This window comes from Watersipora subatra, chromosome 2 (assembly GCF_963576615.1).
Source record: "Watersipora subatra chromosome 2, tzWatSuba1.1, whole genome shotgun sequence".
Taxonomy (NCBI): Eukaryota; Metazoa; Bryozoa; class Gymnolaemata; order Cheilostomatida; family Watersiporidae; genus Watersipora; species Watersipora subatra.
This window is the reverse complement of record NC_088709.1, coordinates 60,854,862-60,880,610: the sequence shown is the minus strand read 5'-3', so window position 1 is coordinate 60,880,610 and position 25,749 is coordinate 60,854,862. Positions and strand designations below refer to the sequence as shown.

The window sequence follows — 25,749 nt, the reverse complement described above, 5'->3', positions numbered from 1 at the left end:
ACCAATCAAATTTTTGCAAAGCATCTATCTAACCTATGATATGTTTAACGATGGCGGTTTAGTAGTCTGATATTCGAGAAGCGTAAAAAATAGATTTCTAAACAAACATTCAAAATGACATGGCGGACATCAGAAAACCTAAACTCGTCCTTGGAAAGCAGCAAACTGTACCAGGTTCTTACAAGTCTTCTTGATCAGTTTCCTGAATTGATTTTTTTCGTGTTTTCTGATCACACAATTTTTTAAGCTTTGGGTTTAAAGTCTAATCCGTAAAATTTACAATTTCCATTCTATGGACAATGTGTAGACTTTGTGGCTGTCACACAGTCTATGAAGTAATAAAACTGCTTATCATGTGACAACTCCAATATACCAGAAAATATTAAATATCCCAAAGCAAACCAATTGTTAAGATACTTACATTCAAGCCCAAAATATCCCATTAATTGAGATACTTTTTTATGCTGCCAATTCTTTATTTTTACTGCCAAACTTTACTTTGGTTAAAATGCTTTTGCAACTGGTATTTTTTCCTGATACAACAATGCAATAAAATAATGTATTGTTGAAGCTACACTAAAAGTGCATTCATATCTCTTTGTCGTAGGTCATGCGTTTAGGGTATATGTGGAACACTCCAGTTCTAACTGCATACCTTAGACAATGTCATATGAGATGTGATGTCTTTGTTTTTTTGTTTCAGTGGCAGTAAATAGTAGACGGTAGATAAGGAAAACATATGACTGACTTTTTAAGCATTGCCATGTTTGTGGACTACAATATTTAAATGCATTCATTAAAACATGCAAATAGCTAAAACATAAATTATTGACTTCATTAGCTGGTGTAATCTCCAGTTAGTGTAATCACCACAAAGATCTCACTGAAATAAAGAAAAAGTTGGTCTTTTTTATGATAAATACTATTTTGCATTTGGCTATGAGTAACTTGAACAAAAATGGTAGGAACTTTGATATCTTACGGTGTCATAGTAGGGCTGAGTCACACAATGGGACATCTTCTGGTTTTGTGAACGCCTGATTTCCTTTTCGGTTAGCTTTTCTTGGTCAGCTGGAAGTTGGCCTAGTGGTCAGTGCCACATTTTCTCGTTTAGAAACATGTCATTTTGTCTTTTACTCCGGCGTTACTTGTTTTGTTAGCTCAAACCAGCAATATAATTGCTCCATTACTCCATAGTGGTTTGAAACCCCTGTTTCAAACCAAACATAATCAATAGTGTATTACTTGGGTGACCTTACTGCACACCTGATGATGTCGAATACAAAAAAGACAGGTTTTAGAATTCAAAGGTAATTGACCAGGCACTAGTTTATCTTGTGTAATTGCTAGCAATTTTATTCTGTGGTTGGAAATGTTAAGACAACTTAAAAACAGTTTCGAATAAGCTAGAATAGATTAATGCTGATTTATATAGCGCAATATATAAATATAAAACAAATTAAGTAAAACCCTGGTCATGTAATTGGGGTATATGTGAAGTACTCAAGTTCTGAGCGCATACTTTTTGCAATTTGACATGAGAAATCGCTAATCTGAAATAGCTAATGTCAGAATGAGCAACAACATAGCTGAAACAAAAATCATTTGCAGAATAGGCTATGATAAGTAGTAGAAAGACATACTAAGTACTCTGTTGTAAATAAGAAAAAAAAAATTAATGTGCAATGACTGCTTTAAAACATACTTTTAATACATGGGTGTACTGCAACCAGGTGAAACAATAATATCGAAAGAGACCAAAATGTAAATCTACCTTTGATTTTTATGAACTTTGATATTTCAAGTTATGTACATGCACATCGATAGGTAACCACATATTAAACCAAACCCATGCAATCAGCAATAAATTTTCAAATGTAGCTTCCGATTACACAATATATTAAATGTCTGACCGGCACACAGTGTAAACACCCTCAAATACACTTGCACAAAAATTCACATTTTGATCAATATTAATGTTTTACCAGGTTTCAGGAAGTCTATGTATCATGGTGTTTTAAATTAGTCTTTGTGTGTTGACTGTTTTCTTCTTGTTCAAACATCAACGGGTTGACTAGAGTGCCTAATTGTTTTGGATTTCTACACTACATGAAGCACACCTGCATGTTCAAACACATACCTGCGCACACACGCACAACCATGCACACACTTATATACAACACATCAACATACATGGGCATACGCACACCGACACATAGGCACAATTGCACCCCAGTGTACATGTACATATGATCACCCACACTGGTGTATGCAGACCATCACAAACGTGTAAGCACACCAACACACAAAAACACATGCCCGCTTGCGCATACACACTAACTAATGCATACCAGCACAAGCAAACACATTGGCAAAAACACATCAACACGCGCACGTACTAGCACCAACCAACATCAATGCTATTGCTAGAACCAAGGAATTATCTACTCTTGCTGATGAAATCAATGTCAGCATTCTCACCGCAACTCAATGCTGGACTAGGCAACCAACTAGACTCAATTCATAAGTGCTAAAAACCTGGACAGTCACTTGAGGAAAAGTGTATGCATAGTACATTATCTTCGACATGCACTTTTAGAGTAATAAAAACTGTATCACACCAAATACCAAATCTACAGAGTTTCCAGTTGTGATAATTTGCGCTATAGGACATTAAGTACTATCATTATTGGTATAATTTATTGAGTTTAACTGAATATGTGTGAATTTATATTAATTCATATTAAAAATACAGAAAGCAAATCAAAGCAAAATATAGCAAAGTTCCAACAGTGAAGATCAACTTCCTATCCAGGGCAAATAATGATCGTGTATTTCCAAGGTAAAACAGTATAAGTGCAAGTGTTATTATTTCCTGTTTAAGGCAAGCCACAATAAAGACATATACAAATTTAAAACTGATTTGTGAATGAAACAGAGTATATGGAACAGCAAAACTAAGCAGTACAGCCTAAAAACAACAACATAAATGCAAGAAATAATGACATTGGCAACTTACAAATTTAAATCATTGATTCATAATTAAGAGTAGTGAATTGCAATCGGAAACATAAAAATTTCAACTGCCAGAACCATATTGTAAGAACCATATTTTCAAAACCTTTTTTAACATCCCAAAAAATTAATATACCAGTATATTATTATATCGACACACTTTATGTATATAACTTAGAAAGCTATGGTAACACACCGATATGTTATCTTGTCACCCCATGTAAGATATTGAAGGTGCCATAAAGAAGCCACATGACAAAAATTATTGTGTGAGAAAGTCAGCTGTTAAGGAGATGCAGTCGAAGCAAGAATTAATGTCTGAATATAGAAAACCCTCTCCATTGTGTCCAATGCTTGCTTATTCTATAATCACTGCTTGTAATTATTTCATCGCTTCTACATTAACTGATAATATAGTACTTTCTTCTCATCATGTCTCGGTATTATCAGAGTGTCTCCTGATATACACATGTCATAAACATTTGAAGATCTCCTCTCTTCTGAGTCAATAAGTGTTCCCAGATGCTTGCCTATGAAGAAGTAGATAACTTACATGTTAATACTTTCAGCAAAGAGTATCCTCACATTTTAATAGAAAATCTATAAAATAAATAAAGAGTAGCGAAACAAAAAACTTATGTAAATACTTATTTTTTGACAATGTTTCAAATATATTTTATTAGTTTTCATTTGTATAATTTCTTTGGGCGATTCACGAAACCATTGCACTCATTTTTCAGATATATTCCGACTTTACCTCACTTTTTTGGTGTTTACTACTATTACACTAGTAATTTCAGCAAAAACATTCTCACAGCTAAATAGTGAAATCTGAAAATAACAAATTTAGTTAGGTAGCCTGCTAGTATAGATCATTCATAAAGTGATGCAAATTAATGTATTTTTTAATAATGTTTCACAGATATCTTATTCACTTTTATTTGTAATATTTCTTTGAACACTCACCAATACAATAATTGTCAGCTATATTCATAGTTCACCTCAGTTTTCATAGTTGATAGCTTTATGTTTTTATAATGTACTGCTATAGTCTAACCTTGAATAATCACTACAAACATAATATCCAGACATGGCATATCCTTCACCTTCATCTTTCAATGATTCCCCCAATTTACTCAAGAAAAAGTTTACTATCCACCTGAACTCTATAGTTTATTAGTTAATCACTGGTCTCAAACCGAAGAAAACAATCAGAGACTCTCTACGAAATCAACCAGTCAGGGTGTTGGACTATTATACCGCTGATGCTATAATTTTTCCTTATGTAACCAAGTCACTTCAATCACAACACTTTACTACTAGACACTATTTACCAGCAACTACAAACACATATATTAACACAGTGAACTAATGTAACCATACCTATGGTATAAGTACAGAGGTTATTAAACAATTATTTCAAACAATACAAACTTTTTATGCAAAAATTGTCAACAAAACAAAATGTGAAATTTACTTCTTATTACGTTTAATTGTAACATAAATAATTATTCAAATACAAAAATTACCATTATCAGACTGTAGTATGTGTATCTCTGTCTGCTTTGATTGCTTAGGTGTAACAAGTATGTACTCTCCTTTATAGCAGGCAACTGCACCTGGCTTATCCACCTCTGTAGAAGTCCACACTGTCTCCCCAGTCTCTATATCCACTCTAAACACTGTTGATGTTTCATGGGAAGATACAACAACAGATTTCTGGTCAGGCGCACAGAGAGCTATTATTTGCCATTTACCATCTTGTAAACAAGGGATTTGTTTAATAATCTGTCCATCTAGTGAATAGACTGTGAGACATTTGTTAGACATATCAGGGACTATTACTTTATCTCCAGTTACAACCAGCTTGTTGACACTTATTCTAGTGAAATCAGAGTGATCCCAACTAGTGATTAGTTTACCATTCAGATTAGTTACTAGAACTTCATATGGATCAACTAGAATATACAGTCTCTCATTATACAAACACATTCCATCTATGTGCTTTCCCTCTAGAGATGAAAGAGAAGTGACTGAGTTGACTGACTCATCTATACTATATAGAGTTGACCCATTTCCACCGGCATATGTGAATTTGTCACTGTGAGCAACTGTGTAGTATGTTGATCGCACAGGTACTAATTTCTTGAGTTTGAGAGATGTTGGAGGAGTGAGAAGGTTAGTAGATATTGTGGCATCATTAACTACCTGTAACTCTAGTTCCTGCACTTTAGCTAAAAGCAACAAACAAGAAAACAAACAAAACATAATTATGCTGCTATTACATGTATCTTGGTACAAAAAGTTAAATTTGAGAGTTCAAAAAGGTTACCCTCACACAATAGACTGGACTTTTTGAGGTTTTGGGTAAAAATTTTCTGTTAAAATTATTCGAAAAAGAAAAAAATATTTTTTCTGGTCCGCTGCATGAGGAATAGATAAATATGGAAGACATACCCTGAGCGAAGAGTGTCTTCTGATTGGTCAATGTCAAAGAAGGTAGATCTTCATTTATAAATCTCCTGATTTCATCATATGTTTCTGTGAAGCTGTTTATTACATCAACCTGTTCAATAAGACACATTGCTAGTATATAATGTGTGAAGTAGTGATTATAATGCTGCGCAGAACCAGCACAAGAAATCAATGCTGTGTTTGTCGGAAAAAATAGTCAAAATTTAAATGCTTTTTCCAGCTATAACCAAAACCAGCTAACACGCAAAAAGTGTTAAAACTCTGCAGCACTATGAGTATTAAGGAGAACTTTTCTGAGCATTTATATCATCTTGAGGTTTTCATGTGTTTAGTGAAACTTTATAAAAAATACTGTTACTAATAACTACACAAAACAGACCTGAGAAACTCATTGAGAGTTGGGCTAAGCATTAAAAGGCTGGTGACAAATCCAACATCCATAGCCTTCAAAAACAAACTTCATTTTAATTTCACTTGAAATAAAAACACACTGCATTTTTGATGATTTACACAAAATGTGGTCAACAAAATCCACACAAATTGTAAAAATATGCGAAACTTCGCTAAGTTTAACTACTGATCCGCTACAAACAGTGACCATGTAAATTAGATTCTCGGACAATCACATGACTGCACACAAACAATGACAAAAACACTCCTTATGAAAGACTATAGTCTTTCATAAGGTTTTCATTTTATAAAATGCAAACCTGTATTTACCTGATGCGAGTCCTTGAACTTAGCATCTTGCAGCAGAAGTAGAGTATTCATCTCTGTCATCCTAACTCCTATATCTTTCTCTATGAATTCTACTAGCTGTTCCTTCGAGGCTCTCCTGCCCTCGACTAGCTCCCTCTCTAGCTCATCGTACATTCTACGCAGTTCTGATAACTAGAAATATTGTATGGTAAGCAAGCTGAAAAGAATAGTGCATATGATGAGTCCATGGTGCAAATGAGACACTCATGTTGAGCAAATATTATCCACAGCGAAATATAATAAATGACCTCCACGAGAGGCAATTTCACTTTTGAACAAACATGTATTAAATTTGGTATGCGCAGATCTTTCTTGTTCCTAATTCATTAAAATTTATATGTTACAATAAATCAAAGACCTTGTTTCATTGCGTTAATTTAAAAACACTTAAAACAGATCAAGTTTACTGTAGAAAAACCTTACTAGTCAATTGTGAAAAGATACAAATTGAGAGAGTCTATACATAAAATTATTTTTTGTTACAAAAAGATGAAGGTTGCTGTTTACTGCCTAGAATACACGAACAGACACATGTGAAGTCTTAATAAAATACTGACTGAACTCTGTTTGAAACCAAATGTTGAATTATTCTGTAAAGACATGTTTTGGCAAATGAGTTTTACAGAAAGCCATAGTTTTTTTCCGACACAATGATAACATAGTAATGTAATCGTTATAATAGAACGCATCTATAATGAATTCTATTATTACGATTCTAAGGTTAAATAAAACAATTTGTAGCAATAATCAGGTATGCGCTTAAAACTATTTTGTGTTCTGACTCTATATTAATATTACAAATTGGCTATAATTACAATAAACAGTTGTTTATTAAAACAAAATTGATAGAAATGCAAGGAACATAATAGCGCATGACCTTGACATTAGCTAGTGAATCTGAAAAAAATCTGACAAATTACAAAGTCTGAAAAACTAACTCTTTTAAAAAAATTTCAAAAGTTAAATACCAGTGGTTATTGACTTTGATCAGTAGCGTTAATAATTGCTATATAAATCATAAATTATTCTTAGAAAAAATATGTACCTTTTATCATTTCTTTGATTATTTACTAGTTAACAGACTTGTTAGTAAAATATTTATGGTGTTTCATAGTTGTTGCCTTTTGAAGATTTCCAAGGACTAACAAGTTGATCAGCAACTAACGTGACTCATTTCCTGTTTGAACTTGCATTAATAGTCCTTGTGAAAAACATCCACTGTGACCCTGTATTTATTTATCCACACCAGTAAGAATTAACAATTTGAGTCCATAGTAAAATGCAAATGCCCTAGTTAATGTCTGGTGACAAATACTATTTATAACAAAATATCTTTTTTTTTCTGAGTTGTTCGTTCACCTTGGTCCCGTCTCAAGATTTTATTAGCTGGATATCTAATAAGGAAGCTTTTATTAGTGGACTCTGACCAGTTCTTTGATATAGGCAAGTCAGTAGTTAGTACATCAATCACCTTGGTAAACTTTGAAGACCAGAGGCAAAAGTGATTACGCTGGCTAGCTTTCCTCCTTCAGCCAGTTAGAGTTAACGTGCAACTCTAGTAGTGATGACTCAATTGAAGGAAGTAAGCTGGCTTGACTTGTCAGCTCATCTGTAAACTAGCACTTTCTTTGGGGCATAATGCAGGTTTTCTTGGTATGAGTAAAGTGAAACCTTAGGATAACAGCTGGCTGTGACTTAGTGAGCACATCGCTTGCTCTTTGAAAAGTGATTTAGATGATGTCATCCAAGCTAATGCTGCTGTCACATCTTTCAAGAGTGTTGCCTAAAATGTTAGTGACCAGCCTCTCAGTCTACAGACAAATCTCCATCTCCGTTATACTTGTATAAATGACACCAGCATCATTGTTCAAGCCTATGACATACTCTAGCTTGTCTATAATAGCAGTAGCTACCTCAACACATCTTCAAGTGAGTCGTCAACTTCACCTGATGTTGAATCTATATTGGCTTGAATAACAAATAGATGTGTACTTTGTAGATTATGGCTTAGATCTTACTAGATAGTAGTCTATAACAACAATTAGTTATCACAAAATGTCTTTTTGTCTCGATCCAATTCTGACATTCTAGGCGCAGTCGAACAACGCACCGTGGTAGTGACTTGCGTGATTCTAAAACATGCTCAATCTTCACGGTAGTCTAGCCGACACGTTTTTTTGCCATCCAGAGGTTGTGCTACATGAACTCCGAATTGGTTCATCAAAAGTTGGCAGCTCGATCAAAGATCCTAGATATTTAACGTGCTTTCTATCCGACACGGCTTGAGATGGAATAACTGCAACTTCTTCTCGAAACTCTGGTTTACAAGACTTCTTGAGGGAATCGCAAATGAATAGCTGCAAACCATGCCTCTCCTAATTACTGGGCCGCTTGTCCATACCAGATGGCCTTGTTCAACTCATTTTACGCCTGTCCTTGGCTCATGGGGCTGCGGCCAATCTCAGCTTTTTTGAGCACATAAGGTCAAGTTGGTGATGACCCAACTTGTCTTAGCGAGCAAACATGTATCTTCCTAACTCAAAAAAAAAACTTGGTTTCACACCAAAATTAAAACTTGCACCACTGTTATATCAGAAAAATAGTCAATGAGTCACAACTATTGCCTCAGCTTCGGCATGTACGCTGTCTCTCCTGTAGCTGAATGTGACATGCCTCTATAAGCTTCAATCAGTTACAAATGCAGCAAGTCCAATTTTTTCCAGCTCCTGTTAAGCAGCACTCTTCGAATTGAGTAACTTAGCTTACGATTGTTTTCCACTACCGTTTTGTTAATATGGAATGGTATAGAGAACTGTGTGGCTTGTCTATTTGTTACAGATAACACAGTTATGTCATTATTATGCCTTTGTACAATATTTTCTGGTCTGTAGATATGTTATAGAATAAAATGTAACGTAACCTTCTCTCAATTAGAGTGCAGGGAACTACCAGGATAAAAACGTCTGCTAGGACCAATGCGTCCGACTGAGACGATTGAAGTGAGTGAGGCGTGTCATCGAGTGAAGCGACCAATTACTATTAAGATCTATTGGTGGTTTTTCTTTAAAGTAGGCACTAGACTGGTCAAGTCCACTGCCACTTTATGTTGTGGCCAAGCATGTACAGCCTTTGCCACCCAGCTGCTGCAGTCAGACTGTGCTTTGCAGTTTGGCACAACTCACAATTTCTGAACAGTCTCCTGATCGTTGCCGCCAGGCTCAAATGATACCAGGCCCATTGTAGTTGACTGATTGTCCTGCCTATCTCAAAGTGGACCAAGGTGTGTGTCTGCCAGACATGGTCTCTGAGGAGCTAATGGGGTATGCTGTGCACCACTTGGCTCTGAATGGCTCTGATGGGCTACAAAGGCTTCTAACACCATCTAGTCTTATCCTGAAGGAAAGCAAAATTATGTTTAGCTTCTAGAGCATATGAGCTTCAACTTCAGCTGTTCTTTCGTTAGCTGCCCATTGTTAGAAGGTGCCTGTTATATTGTCACCATTGGCCCCCAGCCAGGTGACTGTAGCTCCGCAAAATTTCTTTCTATGGTGCCTCTGAGTCAGCCGAGAGCGTCAAAACGTCGCAGGGTGCTGACCGGTCCAACATTGACACTCTGGTCTGTCATTTTAAAAACAGCTTGGCCAAAGCCGCCGACTGTCTCGCACGTGGTGCTGGTGACCAGAGTGCTCTCAAGGTTTACCTTGGGCCTGTATGAAAAGTCCTGGTCTTTGCTGTCTAGTTATTTGCGCTTACCTGTGCTGGCCAACTATCCCAATACTCAATGAACTTGCACTGTCTTCCATCTTTGCAAATATGTTTGCGTTGACTGTTGTATCAGGCAGGCTTGATGTGCAATGGCATATGAAAATTTCAGCAAAATTTCTAGCCAGCCTGCTATCTGATTAGACAGTTCCTTTTGTCGTAATATTGTGTATGCTGCAAAATATTACTGGCCAAACCGCTTTGGAGGTTTGAGAATTTCCGGTACGGTGCTACAATAGGTAATTTCCTGTGGTTCAACCCTGCATCTGGGCAGCGCCACTTCTACGCAACATTCAGCATCTCTACACAGCGCTCGCATCTGCGTCTAAGATATCTGTCGGGTCAGGTTGGGATACCAAAAAACGGGTGGCAAAGAGATGTTGCCTTCCAGGATTTTAATGTCTGCTTGCTTGTTCTCCTCAAGATTTCATCGTTTCCCTTCAGCCTTTAGCAAGTTCCACTTGCAAAAGTGGCTCAACAATAGTAGCAAAGCTAAAAACATATCGGTGGCAATATCCTCCGGTGTACTCAAACCCATGTAGCTCATTGAGTACTCAAAATGCAGAGCAGTCACAGACCAGTTGAACCTTCTCAGCAACGGTGGGCACTCTGTAATTATTGACCATATGTTCCAAGTAACAAACCAGGGACTGAAGTAGTTTGCATTTTAACAACTAAAGTTTTAATCCAGCTTCTCACAGTCATTTGAACACCTCTTCAAGTGTGCCAAACAGCAGCAATTTCAAGTGAAAATCTACTATATCAACCTCTGAAAGGTGGCTGGAGTCAAGGTGACCATAAAGGGCAGGACATTTACCTTCCTACAGCTAGAGTAGATGGCAACAACCAAACCTTTTTGTGCATCGACATCCAGTAGTACCCACTGATAGCCACTGACTAGGTACCGGGTACTGAATAACTGGCACTCGGCAAAGCATCAATGCTGTCATCGGTCCAAGGAAAGTGATAATCAGACTAATAATTTTATATTTTCAGAACGATCCAGAAATCTTGTAAAAAAGTTCAGAAACATTTCATTGCAAAGTTGCCCCAAGATAATGTGTGGACACATTTTTAACATTCTAACAGCATTGTGGTAAATAAGTTGCTGGAAAGTTCAGCAAATAATCTCGCATGGCATTCCCACAATATTGGGAGAATGTTACGTACTATTCCATAAACATTTCTTCTATGACATTGAATCAAAGTACCGTGAAACCTCTAATTGAACACCATGGCACTCTATTTTTCAACCTTTCCTCTATAGGGACGTTTTTTGGAGTCAGCGTTTATAGAAGCTAGCGGTGCATTTTTCAAATGGTTTGGCAGAACTTTCGGAAGAAAAATTTAGCCATAATGCGGGCGAAGCTTGTATTTCCTCTCTTTTTTGTGGAGCAATGTTAAACCTTATGGTTGCAATAAATCTACTAAATTACCTCCAACTTGTCAAATATCTCTTAATAAATATGCATCAGGAAACTGAGAAATTTCTCTATCAGTCAATATCTATTGCTTGCAATTGATCTGCAATGATATGATAGTCTGTGGCCTTCTTTGCAACTTGTTGGAATTTTTAAGTTTGGTTTCATTCTAAATCTGAAGACATTTTTATTTCATATTTATATTTATCAATGGTGTGTAAAAGGTCATTGCATTCATTGATTTGTTTGCTACAGTCTGTAGCCAAAACTAGCTTTTTATGTGCCATGGAAGTAGAGTTATGAGCATCGGTTCATCATAAGCTGTGTTACGATAGCCCCAAAGCTGTTATTTAATAACATGCTTTATATCTGCATGTTTATAGGTTATATAATGATAATCTATCAAATGATACAAAGATGTTTTCATGAACAAGTGACATAAACGAACCATACTTATATTACATGCAGAAACAAAAGTTAACGTTTTTGAAAACAAAATTATTTTCATCGTTTGCTCTAATAGCTGCGTACTGATTGTTGCTTTCGAACATCATCTAGTTGTCCAATACCTCCCACAATATCTTCTGGCCTCAATTTTTCTTCTGCACTGCTGAACTAGTCAATATTAGCGCCCAAACAATTTTTAAGGAAATAAAAATTCTTACACAGTGCATTTAACACCAATGCAATATGTCAAAGTTTGCTCGTTAAACATATCCTTTGGCCAAAAACTTACAGACCGTTTTTATATGCATGTTCTTTGAAGTATTAAGACGGCAACAAACATGGAACTATTATTTGCCTGAGACAGTTAGTAATTATTACTAAAGACTTGGTTTCATAGTTCATCTATCATCATAAATTTAAACCGTTTTTATATATGTAGGCTACTTCAAAGTAGAAAAACTGTGTTAACCATGGAACTACTATTAGCCTGATACCGGCATGGATTATTTCTATGGTTGTTGCTTTCAAAGTTTTAATGAAAAGAAAAGCAAAAAGCTCTGGAGTTGGACAACAAAAGAATTGACTGCTATTAACGCGAATGATTCATTATTAATACGATTTTGTGGACACATTTCTACTGATCACTTGATGTTAAGGGTTCATAAATATCAAAGATAGTCAAAATGATGGTCAAATGGAGGTGGCGTTCAAATAGAGGTGGCGTTTAAATAGAGGTGGCGTTCAATTAGAGGTTTTACGGCACTAGCGAGCATCCAAGGAAGTTACATACAGAACATTAGTGGGATGTAAATGTTCAGGCACTTGCAAACATTATGACAACGTTTCACAGAATGTTACTTTAACAAATGGAATACAACTTTACTATAACATATTGAGCATAACCATCCCACAATATTTCTTCCCCATGTTATACCGCTGGTAAATGCCTGAATGTTAGCATGAGACAACAAAAGAAAAAAATCAAAATATTGCTATGAATATCACTTGTGTTGTTTATCATGATTGTACGCTATAACAAACACACTCTAATGCTAAATGGGTTCTAATGAACCCTAGACATTTTTGAGATATTTGTAATTGAGAGTGCAAATTTGAAATTTGTAATGACCTTTTCTTCTATGCTTGAATAATTTTAACTTAGCACAATTTGTCTACATTATTTTGCCTGTTTCTAAATTTGAAATGTCAAACAGATATAATGTTTAATTTACTTCATTTAATCTAACTTTAAATAATTTTAATTATCAATTAGCAACACCTTGAAAATAAAACATACAATTCTGGTAAACGTAGTAAAACTAAAGTTAACTTATCTTTAAAAGACTTGTTGTCAGCTTCTTTATAAGCTAGCGAGAAAAAATATAAAAGAGCCAGCTAACTAGAAAGAGTACAATGTTGTGATGAAAATGTTATTAAATGACATTATAGGAAAAACCATGTCGAAACATTTTTGAAACTTGCTTTGAGAGTAGAAATAATTTTGCACAATAATGTTCCCTTTATATTGCAAATCAGTGTTATATGAATCTTTACACCCATATAAGATTGAACTTTCTTGAACATTAAAAGATCAAATTTTTGTGACATTACTGATAAATTCAGTTTAAGGTGAAAATAACATCGCGCCATAATGTTTCCTATACATGGTATGTCAATGTTTATGGATTTTCACACTCCAAAAATTCAAGGTAACCTTCTTGTAAAATTTCCTGGATATTCGTTTGAAGGTGAAAATAATGTTGCCCCATAAAACTCAAGCTAAATTGCATGTCAATGGTCTACAGACATTTATGTTTGAACATTTCAAAGTAACTTGCGTGGATGGAACATTGCTGGGACAATCAACAATAATTTTCTCTAACATTGTAATTATAAATTCAACAAAGTGTGTTCCTGTAACATTCTATAGTGTGTTACCATAATATTTTTGCACAACATTCTGCAAAATATTTCTGTGAAAATTTGTAACAGAATACAATGAACACCAAATAAGATTTTTACAACATTATGAAAACATTTGCTTGGAATGTTGGACAAAACCAACTGTTAGATTTCAAATGTCTTGCTCAGTTACTGCACTTGAACAGCAATAGTCTACAATGTATGTAAAATCTCTACCTCACACCCTTCCTCTAGAAAAACACCTTGGCGAGTTCGAGCTCTAAGTGCCTTCAGCCAATTTCCTCAGTCTTTTTTAGGTCTTGAAGCTGCTGGTCAGCTTTTGGTTCATTCATCCAAACCAAAAGGGGGTTGTTGGATGGGTCAAGTGCCTTCCTATAATATAGTTATGCAGTATTCTACTTCGAAAGTATGGTAGATGTCTTCTTCAACCTGATTAACGGGTCAGCAAGATAACCAACCATTCTACCTTTTCATACTACTTGCAGCTGCACCTAGGCAGCTTGAACACTTACTCCATGTAGACCAGCACCTGTATTCTTCAGCTCCTTGGTAAGTCTAAGTGGTTGCCCATAACACAACAAAAGCACCTCCTTGACCATTTGGTAGGCTCTACCCAAGTGTAAGTGCCTATCGTGGTACTGGCTCAAAGTGTTAGGACTCACTCAACTAGATTGAGACATCTCATGACAATGTTTCCATTCAGCCATGGTCGGTTCCAAAATTGATCTTTCTGGAAACCCTCTAAAAGACCCTATTTACAGCTGTTTCTCACATTGTGTCAACATAAAACAGGTATCTCTGTCCAGCCAGAACCCATATGTCTTGTACCACTGGCATATTGATAAGCAGCAGATGCCCTTTATTTTGGTACACTTCAGCAGGCAGTGGACCAAAAACTGCTAAAATTCAATAGCCCACTAGAAAGCCATCAAAGAAACATGTCATGTATGGCACCCTTGTTGACATGGCTCACAACACAGACAACTGGTCTTCTCATCCTACAGCCTGACAGGTAGTCGAATAATGCGCCAAAAAGACAAAGAGGTCTCATTGCCCAGCAAGCCAAAGCTGCGGCCTTCTTTGAAACGATTGCGCACAACCTGGAAAGTAGGTCAAGCACTTGTGTGCTTAGAAAATCAACAGTATGTGTGGTATTAAAAAGAAACTGGACAAACCGGCCCTCTAGCTTTCTTAGGAAAAATGGTGGTTGAATGGCCTTGATCTAGCAACTGAATTGTAGCTGAATGTTTGACCCGAATTAAATTTGACCATAGCAAATTGAAGGCAGGCATTTGAATTTTTCTGCTGGTTAGTTGACGAGGGGCAGTCGAGGCAAGCCCTGTCACTTCTAAAACAAGTGCTGTCCAACCCCATATGGCTAGTACAGCTATATGCGTTCTGTAAAGGGTACTGCCTCAAACTCCATGGGTGGTCAATCCTGGCCCTTCTTTTAGTCTGGTCTACTACGTTTTCTGGAAGAACACTGGGGTGTGTCTGACTAGTTTTTCTTTCAGTTAGGATTTTATCTACACGGTCGCAAGAGTAATAAAGCTATCGTGGTAACATTAAGCGAATACAGGAAGCTCATATTTTCTTATTCCAGTCAATGGCTGTATGATTTTCCTAGCCAACCTGCCTCTCCGAGTCTGGTTGACAAAATGGTCTTTCCGATGCCAGAGTTACAACTTGTACAGGCCTCTGTGGAACCAGTACTCAGACCTACTGCTGCATCTATTGGTTGCTTACTCAGCTCAGATGCTTCGTACTTCTGTAGTGCTATCATAAATGACCCTTCTTTCCGTAAGCTTCAGAAGAGGAAGGTCTTAGTCAAGGTTATTTGTTAAGGTACTATGCTAGTTCTGCAGCTGTTGAACCTGATTTGTCAGTTGCCAAATCAAAAAGGCAAGTTGGCTGATTACCATGTCCCTACAACTGACACTTGCTCAGAGAGCCAATTTCTTCAGCCATGACTGGCAGGTAAAAGTGTTTAAGTTCTCATCTGGAGAAGTTCTATGCTGGGACACGTCGCACCATCTAGCATAGGTGTGGACACTGCCAATAGATACGCTGCATCTAGTGGCAGAATTGTTCCAGTAAGCTGCAGAACATCACCGTGGCCATGTTGGTCCTGTGTGTCTCACATGCCACTATGCGCAAGTCGTTCATGCTGCTCCACCTTTATGGTATGCTCTCGGAAGTCAGTCTGATCACTTTTGCAGAACTCGACCTAAACTGAGTGTGTCAAATACAATTTTACCTGGGTTGACATGATGACAGCTCTTTGCCTCCTTTTCCAACTATTCTGTCAGGTGGCAAAGTGAAGCAGCCTGTGTCCACTAATGGCTGCAGCCACCTCACAAATAACTTATCAAGTATTTCACATGGCTAGCACAAACATATATAATCGGGTTTAAATCTGGGCACTCGGCACCATCAATTTCCCCTTTAAAATGCCAAACGGATGATATGTTTTTCTCACCGAGCTTGGAACCTGCTTGGTAGCTAGTGACCATTTCCCAATGAACTTGCCCGAGCCAAGTTTTAGCGGACTGTTTGCTATTTTCAAAGCAGCTCAGTCTTTAGCGGTCCACGGAGCATCTTGTTATGACACTACTCGCTATCCTTGAGTTTTTCATCCACTAACACTTTTAGGACAGTGTAGGAAAGCTCATCGAGAGATTCGCTAAATGGTTTCAAAAATGGATTATATAAAATTTTACTGGTGCCAGTGTAAATGTTTTGCTGTGAATCCGTATTTCTCCACACTAGGAAGTACCGGTCAATTTCAGTTCGAATTAATGTATATTTGCACAATAAATAAAAACTTCACAGTTATTGAAAAGTGTGGGAATGTAACACATCAATGTTTGAGAGCTCCTGAATGACTGATGCTAGTCAAGCACTAGCTAGTTCAAATATACATGAAGGGTCTCCGTTTCATGACTTTGTTAACTGCTGGTCTCTCCTCTTCTGACTAAGACAGTTTGATTAGGTCAACTGTGGGTGTCTCGCCCCGGATGAATTGAGTTGTTTGTCTCTGAGTCAAAAGTGGGCCGAGTTGTTTGTCCTTTAATTTGGCCATATTTTTGATCATCTGGTGCTTTCTCTAGAGCTGAGCAGAGGCCAAAATAGAGGCAAGCTAGCGGTCATCAATGCTTTTAGTTAAACTTCAACTGTGGATGTTTTCATTGCATCAAATCTATTTCGTGTACTTCATTATAACTCCGGCAAAAATGCTAATCTGCCCAAAAAATAACATATTTTCACCAAGTCATAAAAATGAACTATGATTCACAAGCCTTACATATTATAGCTGTTGTTATGAACGTAAACATGTAAACAAACAGAACCGCTAACTTCACACATTAATATACAAGTTGTGTGATGCATCCTGCAGGAAATTATCACTATAAATAAACAGCACACACCTTAGAGAGAATTCATTAGAGTTTTCGCATCCCCCACCAAATCCTACAGATGAGGTAAAAAAGAAAATGGAGAATGGGGAAATTCAGATTCATTTGCATCTTCAATACTTTCAACAAAAAATTAACGCATTCCCAGTGCATGATTTCCACAACGTCAGAAATATTCTCAAGAGTGTAAGGCTTGCCATATTTTATCAGCCCAGGGTTTTCATCAAGTTTTCCATTAAAACTTTTTTTTCTATAGGTATCTTCTTACCAGTGCACTCAGGGTAACAAATATAATTGTTCAGCATTCTCTTGCAAATCGTCCAATGTTGTTTATTGGACATTTAAAAAAAATTGTGCCATCTACTAGCTTATTTCCAATCTTGTATAGCTGCTGACTTGACTGTTGAGTCTTTTGAGTAACATTTTAATATCTACCTGTTTATCTCTTGAGTTGTGCAACTGATCAACGAGTTCTTTGGTCTTCTTTTCATAGTCTGAGAGTATTTTGATGCTTCGTTTGAGAAGGCTGGATAATTCTCCTTCCTTCACCCAAGCCTCAGATTTTACTTTATCTCTTTTATCCTTTAACAAATTCACCAACTTCTCAAGCTTGATGGTGGTGTGTGCAGAACCTGCAACAGCTGAGCTGATAAGCGGCAAAATCTTAAAATCTGAAAAACATAGAACTACAGTAAAGGCTCCTATAACGTATACCTCCTATAACGTAAATTCCATATAATATAAATATTGTACAAAGTTTTTGCTTCCTACTACGTAAAAAATTCTCTTTCAGATGTTACAGCGTCGGTCCACCTATCCGAATATCACAGTGAACAGGTAGTACAGCTTTTTGTAAAACATTTTGTTGTTTTACTTCGCTGTATATGTATAAACTATTTGTTATTAGTTTCATTTTGCAGAGTACACTTTGTGTTTAGCAAAATTGACAAACTGTTATAAATGAATGTCAAAGATGTGCGCTCCCCATCAAGTTATTGTAAGATTACCACAATCATGGTCAATAAAACCAGTGAGATTGATCATAGAAAGGAGATCGTTGAGAAGTTGTCGATCCAAATTAATAACGCTGCAGTTATGGTACAGCCTACATATTAAAACAGCTAAGTCAAGTTTTTTTTTTGTGCGCTCAAATGAGTGAGTTTGGAAAGATCTGGGAATGGATTAAGATATTTACATGTATTTCACTGTTCTTATTACGTAAAATTCATATAACGTAAATGTTACTGGAATGGATTAATTATGTTGCAGGAGTGCGTACTGTATGCATGTGAACATCTGAAAATACTTTGATCAAATAAACAAAAAGATAAACATATGTATAGAAGGAATCGCTAGACACTATACAATAATAAAAACATAATGGTGGTAATTGAAATCATAAAACATCAAAAGTATACCTTATCTGCTTGTAGCTTTCAACGTCATTAAATAGATTTTGACAAGCGTAAGAAACAACAGCCTGATGATTATAGAAAAATCCGTTTCTGAACAAATTGAGTGAATATTATGCATCAACATCAGATTTTCATAGATCAACTCACTGCTCCCACAACAACATTTTGGATGAATTGATACAAGTCATCCCTCTTCATAGCGTAATTCTTTATCAATCACACAAATTCATTACGTTATTCTTTACCGATCATGCTAATTTATAGAGTTATATTTTAACTGACAGAAGTTCCTAGCGCAAGTTAATTCCACTCACAATAAGTCATAAAAAACTATTAAATATCAGTCAAGCTGATTTAGAAAAAAAAACTTGATTTCGATTAAATCAATCAGTAGCTATCCAAAATCGATCCCTTATATCAATTCAGAGAGAGATTACAGACCTATCGCATTTATTCCTAAAATGATCAACCATCATCTAAACCGTTTCATAAAAAAATGCATTTCAACTAGGCAATAACCGCTAACGCTAAACCATTTGCACCCATTTAGGTTTTTGCAGACAGATGCCATGCTGTTTCAAAATCGATGGCTGCTAATGTCACATGAAAGCTGTAATACACAAGCTTTTTCAGATTACTTGTAATAAATGCTTCATTTTGCATAAAATGTTTATTAAGAATGATACAGAAACTCCCCACTATAGTCCTCACCATCAATACATCCTCTTGTATCATCCATACATGTCACGCAAAGTACTTGAGAGCAAGTTGAACATCCTCGTACGATTGGTTCATTCTGATGTGTAGCACATCTGTGTTCCTTCAACATTTTAGCCTTGTTCTTATATTCCTCAATGTAAAGGACATCTCTGTGCAGAGGGTAGAACTGACCATGCGGCTGGAAGGAAGAATAAGAACATAAACAATTAATTGACAATACCTGTATGACCAACAAGAGATAAACAAGTAGAACAAAGCTTGGGATAATTTATACTAAAACTTACCTCTAAGTGTTTAGTACACATCTTCCTATCACAGGTGGTACAGTAGCTCACTGCTGGATTCTCACCCGACTTATTGTCTACACAAGTGTCACAAAAATGTAAGTTGTCTTCTCCTTTCATTGCAAGCGGTAACCTTGATAACGTCACGTCAAATACGGCCCTGAAAGTTATGAAGTAAGGCTGTTGAAGAAAAATAACAACAAATATTTTAAACAAAAATGGCAAAAACTTGATCAAAAAACTAACTTCTTAGCAATTGTACCGCTAAAAAAATAAGCTTGATAATTTTGACTAAACCTACTTCTTGATTGAGCAACAGTCCATGGTGAATTTAATTATGATGAAAAAAGGAGAGAAATAGTTCGCATTAAAATCACTAAATTCCCTTAGCCAGAAGCGTAACCTAACTATGTCAAATGGCAAATATAAAAACATAGATTTGATGAATGCTGACTTATACAAGAAGTTTGTCGTGTCTCTAGATTCGGAGCTCAGTTGATAACGAGTCATAGAGATTTCACATTTGATTTGAAAAATCTCCCAACTTACTTGCAAGTACCACATTTGACAATCCTGTTAGCTTCAAAGTCTCCAACAAGACAAGGGTAGCAGTGGACATGATGACAAGGAAGTGGCCTTGGATCAACTACTTGTTCATCCTTCTCCAAGCAAAATCCACAAACTACAGAATCTGAAGCCATATTCTTTTTTGAGCACCCTGTAGAAATAACCAAAGCCTCTGAATGCATATAGAAACGGTCAAATCTTATGTAACCTTGTGAGAGTCATGTTGGGTGAGTCAAATGTAAATATACAAAGTATAAACTGCACAACTGATGATGGTCTGCCTTGTATATACATATTTAATTATATAAATATACTTGTATATTTATATATAAAATATACTGTATCTATGTATATTTTTTCCGACAGTTTGTCATGTGTGCCTTCGTGTATTAGTTGTTGTGATTGCCCAGCAATAACTATTATTTTAAAATTGCGCCCACACATTCTGATGCCTCTGTTAAGAAATATTGTTTGACCTAAGTATATGCAAGACGATGCTTTTTTGCATTAGGGCTAATTTTTTCAGCCCCATAATATCGACAATACATGTAATTTATCTACAAACTTGAAATTTGGTGATTTATGTACTGATTATATACGTTATTAAGAGATATATGTTGCTCGCTATGGCAATTTCAGCGTTATCCGTTACAGTAAAAACAGGAAAATGATAAAATTTTAGTTAAAATTTGAATTTTATTAAAATACATACTAAAAGGTCCTGAAAGTATGTTTAGTACAGTGGTTCCAAACTGGTGGTCCATGGACCCATAGGGGTCCAAAGGAAGTTTTGAGCGGGGTCCACAGGCTGGTGCCAGTATTGGTTTTTTTAGCTAGTTATTTATAGTTTTATCTTATAGTGGTTGGATCAAAGATATAAAACCCTAAAAGGATAGGCGACGGCTATCATATGAGCGGGGTTTAATGATTGAGCTCTGTCGGGCTTGTTCTAGCCTGGGTTTCGGTTGTCATTTCACAATGGCGACTATTAATATCATGAATGCTTGTTAATGGCAGCAGACTGATAATAACTGTGACAATATTTGGCAACTATATTTATTTGACAACAAAATGAAATCAGCAGATCGGTAAAATAACCACCATTGTTCATAAAAGTTGTAAAATGTAAAAGTTGTAAAATTATTTTGACTTTGATCACGTGATCAATAGCTTATGATAATTTAATTATAATTTAATTTTACTAAGCAGTGAGAGAACAAAGACAGTTGTAGTTTCAGCTGCAAATATAAGCAAAGTACGGCAATGCATAATGGGTATTTCAAATTTTAAGCTGTTCTATGTTGCTATGTGCATGTATACAATTTTAAAACATCTCTAGCTTGGTCATCAAGTTAAAAAATATGACAATTCATATTTAGACTAGGGGTTCACCTGTTTAACAGCAAAAGATAAAGGGAAAACTCAGTGTGTGACCTGTCATAAGGTGATGACTAATGATTCCATGAAGCCTGCTAAGCTAAATTACATCTAAGTTCCAAACACCCTGATTTAGTGAATCATGACAGAAAAATTTTTCAATGACAGGAAACATCCTTGAAGAAGGTGAGATTTTCTTCTGATGGAGCTTTTCATGTAACCACAGACAAGATGGTTGAAACATCATATGCAGTCGCATTACAAATTGCAAAACATAAAAAACTATACAATTAGGGAGCAGCTAATTAAGCCCTGTGCTCAGCGGAGGTGGAGCTCGTGCTTGGTAAAGTGGACGAAAGAAAAATATATGCGATATCATTGTCAAATAATACTATTCAAAGGCAAATAACTGAAATGAGTGAAAGCATCAAGAAACAGCTGGTAGAAAAAACTAAAAATGCACCTTTTGGATTGTTTTTTATTCAACTTGATAAATCAACAGATGTGGACTCGTGTGCTCAGTTGTTGGCCTTTGTTAGATATGTCAACAATGGAAACATCAAAGAGGAGTTCCTTTTCTGCAGTGCACTCAAAACAACTACGCGAGCCTCTGACATTCTTGACAAGGTTTCACATTTATTTGAGACTGAAAAGCTGTCATGGGGAAACTTATGCAGCTGCTGCACAGATGATGCTCCATCAATGTTAGAATCTAGCTCTGGCTTCCAAGCAAGGGTGAAACAGCTAGTTTCAGATGTCAAAGGCGTACATTGTATGATACACAGACAAGCTTTGGCTGCCAAAGCCTTTCCTAAATCGTTCTCAGCAATCCTCAATCAGGTAATTCGCATAGTAAATTATATAAAAGGCAGGTCCCTGAATTCTAGATTGTTTAAAGAACTATGCGAAGATATGGAAGCAGAGCATCAAGTTCTTTCATATCACAAAAATGTTCGTTGGCTTTCCAAAGGAACCGTAACTGCAAGAACATTCAAGCTCGAGAAGAAATTAAAATCTTTTGTGAGCAGAACAACAAAGCAGAAGTCGAAACATGGCTAAAGGATGAAGTTTGGCTGTTTAATCTGGCATACTTGGCGGACATATTCGACCAAATTAACAAACTTAATTGCCAGATGCAAGGACGAAACACAAACATAGTCAAGTTCACAGATGCTATGAAAGCATTCCTATGCAAACTTGAATTATAGAAAAAAGGTAGCTCAAGGTAATTTTTCTATGTTTGAACCGGTTCCTTGATTATAGAACCCAAAGATAAAGAGCCTATTTCAATGCTTGAATCATTACAAAGTAATATTATATCTCACTTTGACTCTTTGGAGTCAGAGTTTCAGCACTGTTTTCTTGAGGTGAGTGAATCAGAACTGAGCCTTGTCAGAAATCCTTTCCACTGTTTTGCTGAATGCGTACCTGATGAGCTGCAAGAAGAACTCATAGATTTGCAGCATGACTCATCTGCCAAAGATGTTTATGAAGATAAAACCATTGGAGAAATTTGGCCTTCCATGAATCAGTCCTATCCACAGACAGCCAAACATGCCCTTTGAACTCTGCTCCCATTTGTGTCTACATATTTATGCAAGGTCACTTTCTCCTCCATGTTTGTTCTCAAACCGAAACAACGAAACTGACTGAGACTTGAAGACAACATGCGATGCGCTTTGTCAAACATTTCCCCAAAAATTGAGAATTTGGTGAAAAACAAGAAGTACAATCCATCCCACTAACGAACTGACTACTGAAAATTAAAAGTCAAAGCAAATTAGTATAGCATTGCTTTATATAATTAAACAAATAGACACATGTCAAATCTACTGGCTCTTATATTATTCTAATTTATAATGTACGCCAAATTACAATGCATTGTTATAAACACCATATATTATGATGGTTATAAAACGGCCCGTGACTTTTAGAAAAAGAGGTCAAGGGGTCCATGGCTCCAAGGTAGTTGGGAACCACTGGTTTAGTAAGCAAAATTCATTCAAGTTAGATTCAGCATTTATGTTACACACTTGTTTCGAAGGTGAAGACTCTCCATGTAGTATATTGTAGAGTAATGTTATATTTTCTTGCCGATAATAACCACAAAATACAATAGCGTCATTGTAGCTACCTGTGGTTGCTAAGGTTAAAGGCTGACTTGCAATTAAATTCACATTACAGTTATTTGGTATCAAAAGATTCACCATGTCTTACTCTGTTGTGTTGTAGGTGCCAAATATGTGGAAATGGGATTACAAGCTCTTAAAAGCTCAAAAACGAAAAGCCGCCATAGGTTGGAATCTCTTTATTTCGATGAAGTAGCCATGAAATTTGGTTATCGTCTTGTCACGTGATATTCTCACGTGAATTGAAAGGCTAATAAAAAGCTCAGTATAAAATTTATCGTAGCACTAGTTTATGACAAGCACTTCGGGTTTTACCACAGACACCGTATCAAATATAAATGCTCGCTACTTTACAGTTTTCTTTCGGTTTGAACTAATCGTCAAATCGTAATCTGATCATGTGACCTAATACTTCGAAAATAATTTTTGCAGCACTTTTTGATTATCACAAGTGACCAACAGGCTTGTCATGATTATCAGATAATGATATATATTCTTTCACACTAAGGCTAAAAAATTAAATAAATTTTTAAGGTAAATTGTAAGATATCACGGCTGAAGGTGACAGCATTACGATGATGATAAAGCAGACGCGTAAGAACAATAGATATGGTTTTATTGAATGCGTGAAGTTTGCGTGAAAATATTTCGACGAATAAGGTTGCAAGAAAGTGTAAACAGAAACCATCTCTCACAACTACATCACATTTGAGCTGTTTTGGAAAGGGAATCCAAACTACGGCAGTCTCGCGTGGCTGCGATTTTCTGTTCGTTTTTGAGCTTTTAAGAGATTGTAATCACTTTTCCACATATTTTGCCCCTATAACACAACGGAGTAAGACATGGTGAATCTTTTCATATCAAATAACTGAAATGTGAATTTTGTTGCAAGTCAACCTTTAACATATTGTTTTGTTACTATTTTTAATACTGATGATTTTGATGATTTATACCAGGAGTGATTGCATTTCATAATTACTACGAGTTTCTATACCACTCTAAGTACGTCTATTATAGCCTACGATATTTTCGCATGCGTGCCAGTGTTGGTATGCAATCTGGAATGCCAACTTTTGCATGCCAACACTGAAACAAACTACCATCATATAATTGTATACCGAATAGTTTTTCATTGTGATCGTACCAAAACAGACTATATGTAGCCATTACTTACTAATGATCTTACATTCACATTTAAGCACCTTTACATTTTCATTTTTCCTCCTAACTTATTTCATTGAAACACTTATTTCAAGTCATGAAGCTTGAAAGTTACAGTTGTTTGACAAAGTCTGAAACCTTTACAAATGTTTTTTTATTTTCTTCCCTAACTTATTTCAACTACACAAAACACTTTTCTCAGAACATGTAGTTTGAAAGTTAGAATGGCATTTGTTCTTGTATATTAAGCACAAACCAAATTTTTTTCCAAAGATATATTTATTACCTGGGCAACGCTGGGTAGTACAGCTAACACAGATATATATGTATATATATATATATATATATATATACATGTAAATATATACTATAAATATACTGGAGAAGAAGGTTGCAGTTCGCTAGAAGCCAAGAGCTCAATATTACAATAGATCTTTTTAATAAAATGAATTGGGAACTGTAAATTTTAAAATCTATTCACTACTTAAAGTTTCATGGTTGTTAGTATTCATCGGGTAAAACTGAAATGATCTGGAGCTAAGGTGACTGTGTGCTACAACACATCAAGTAGCCTAATGATTAAAGTCAGTAACTACATCCCTTAAAAACTATTTATATACATATATATATATATATATATATATATATATATATATGTACAGTGAAACTCGGATCAATCGCCCTGGGATATATCGAACACATGGTTAACTCGAATGGAATTGCTTGGTCCATTCCCAAGCGATGATAAATGGCTTTAGATAACTTGACCGAAACTCCGTTAACTCGAACAGTTTTTTGCCAAACGGCTACCGAGACGGTTGTTACTACCGCTTTAGAATCTCACTTTATTCCAAGCCATAGAGATAAACATCGACTTT

The 25,749-nt window shown here is 36.0% G+C and overlaps 1 protein-coding gene across 1 annotated transcript; it reads right to left on the bottom strand.

Moving 5' to 3' along the window:
• Nucleotides 1–2,924: 2,924 nt before the first annotated feature.
• Nucleotides 2,925–20,338, bottom strand: LOC137388406 (uncharacterized). The gene is made up of 8 exons (XM_068074889.1): nt 20,187–20,338; nt 19,638–19,797; nt 19,345–19,531; nt 17,654–17,850; nt 6,211–6,381; nt 5,473–5,581; nt 4,545–5,249; nt 2,925–3,545 (listed from the first exon to the last, which is right to left on the bottom strand). Exons 1-8 carry the CDS (start codon nt 20,336–20,338, stop codon nt 3,412–3,414), a joined length of 1,815 nt encoding a protein of 604 aa, XP_067930990.1. The 3' UTR covers nt 2,925–3,411.
• Nucleotides 20,339–25,749: the final 5,411 nt, after the last annotated feature.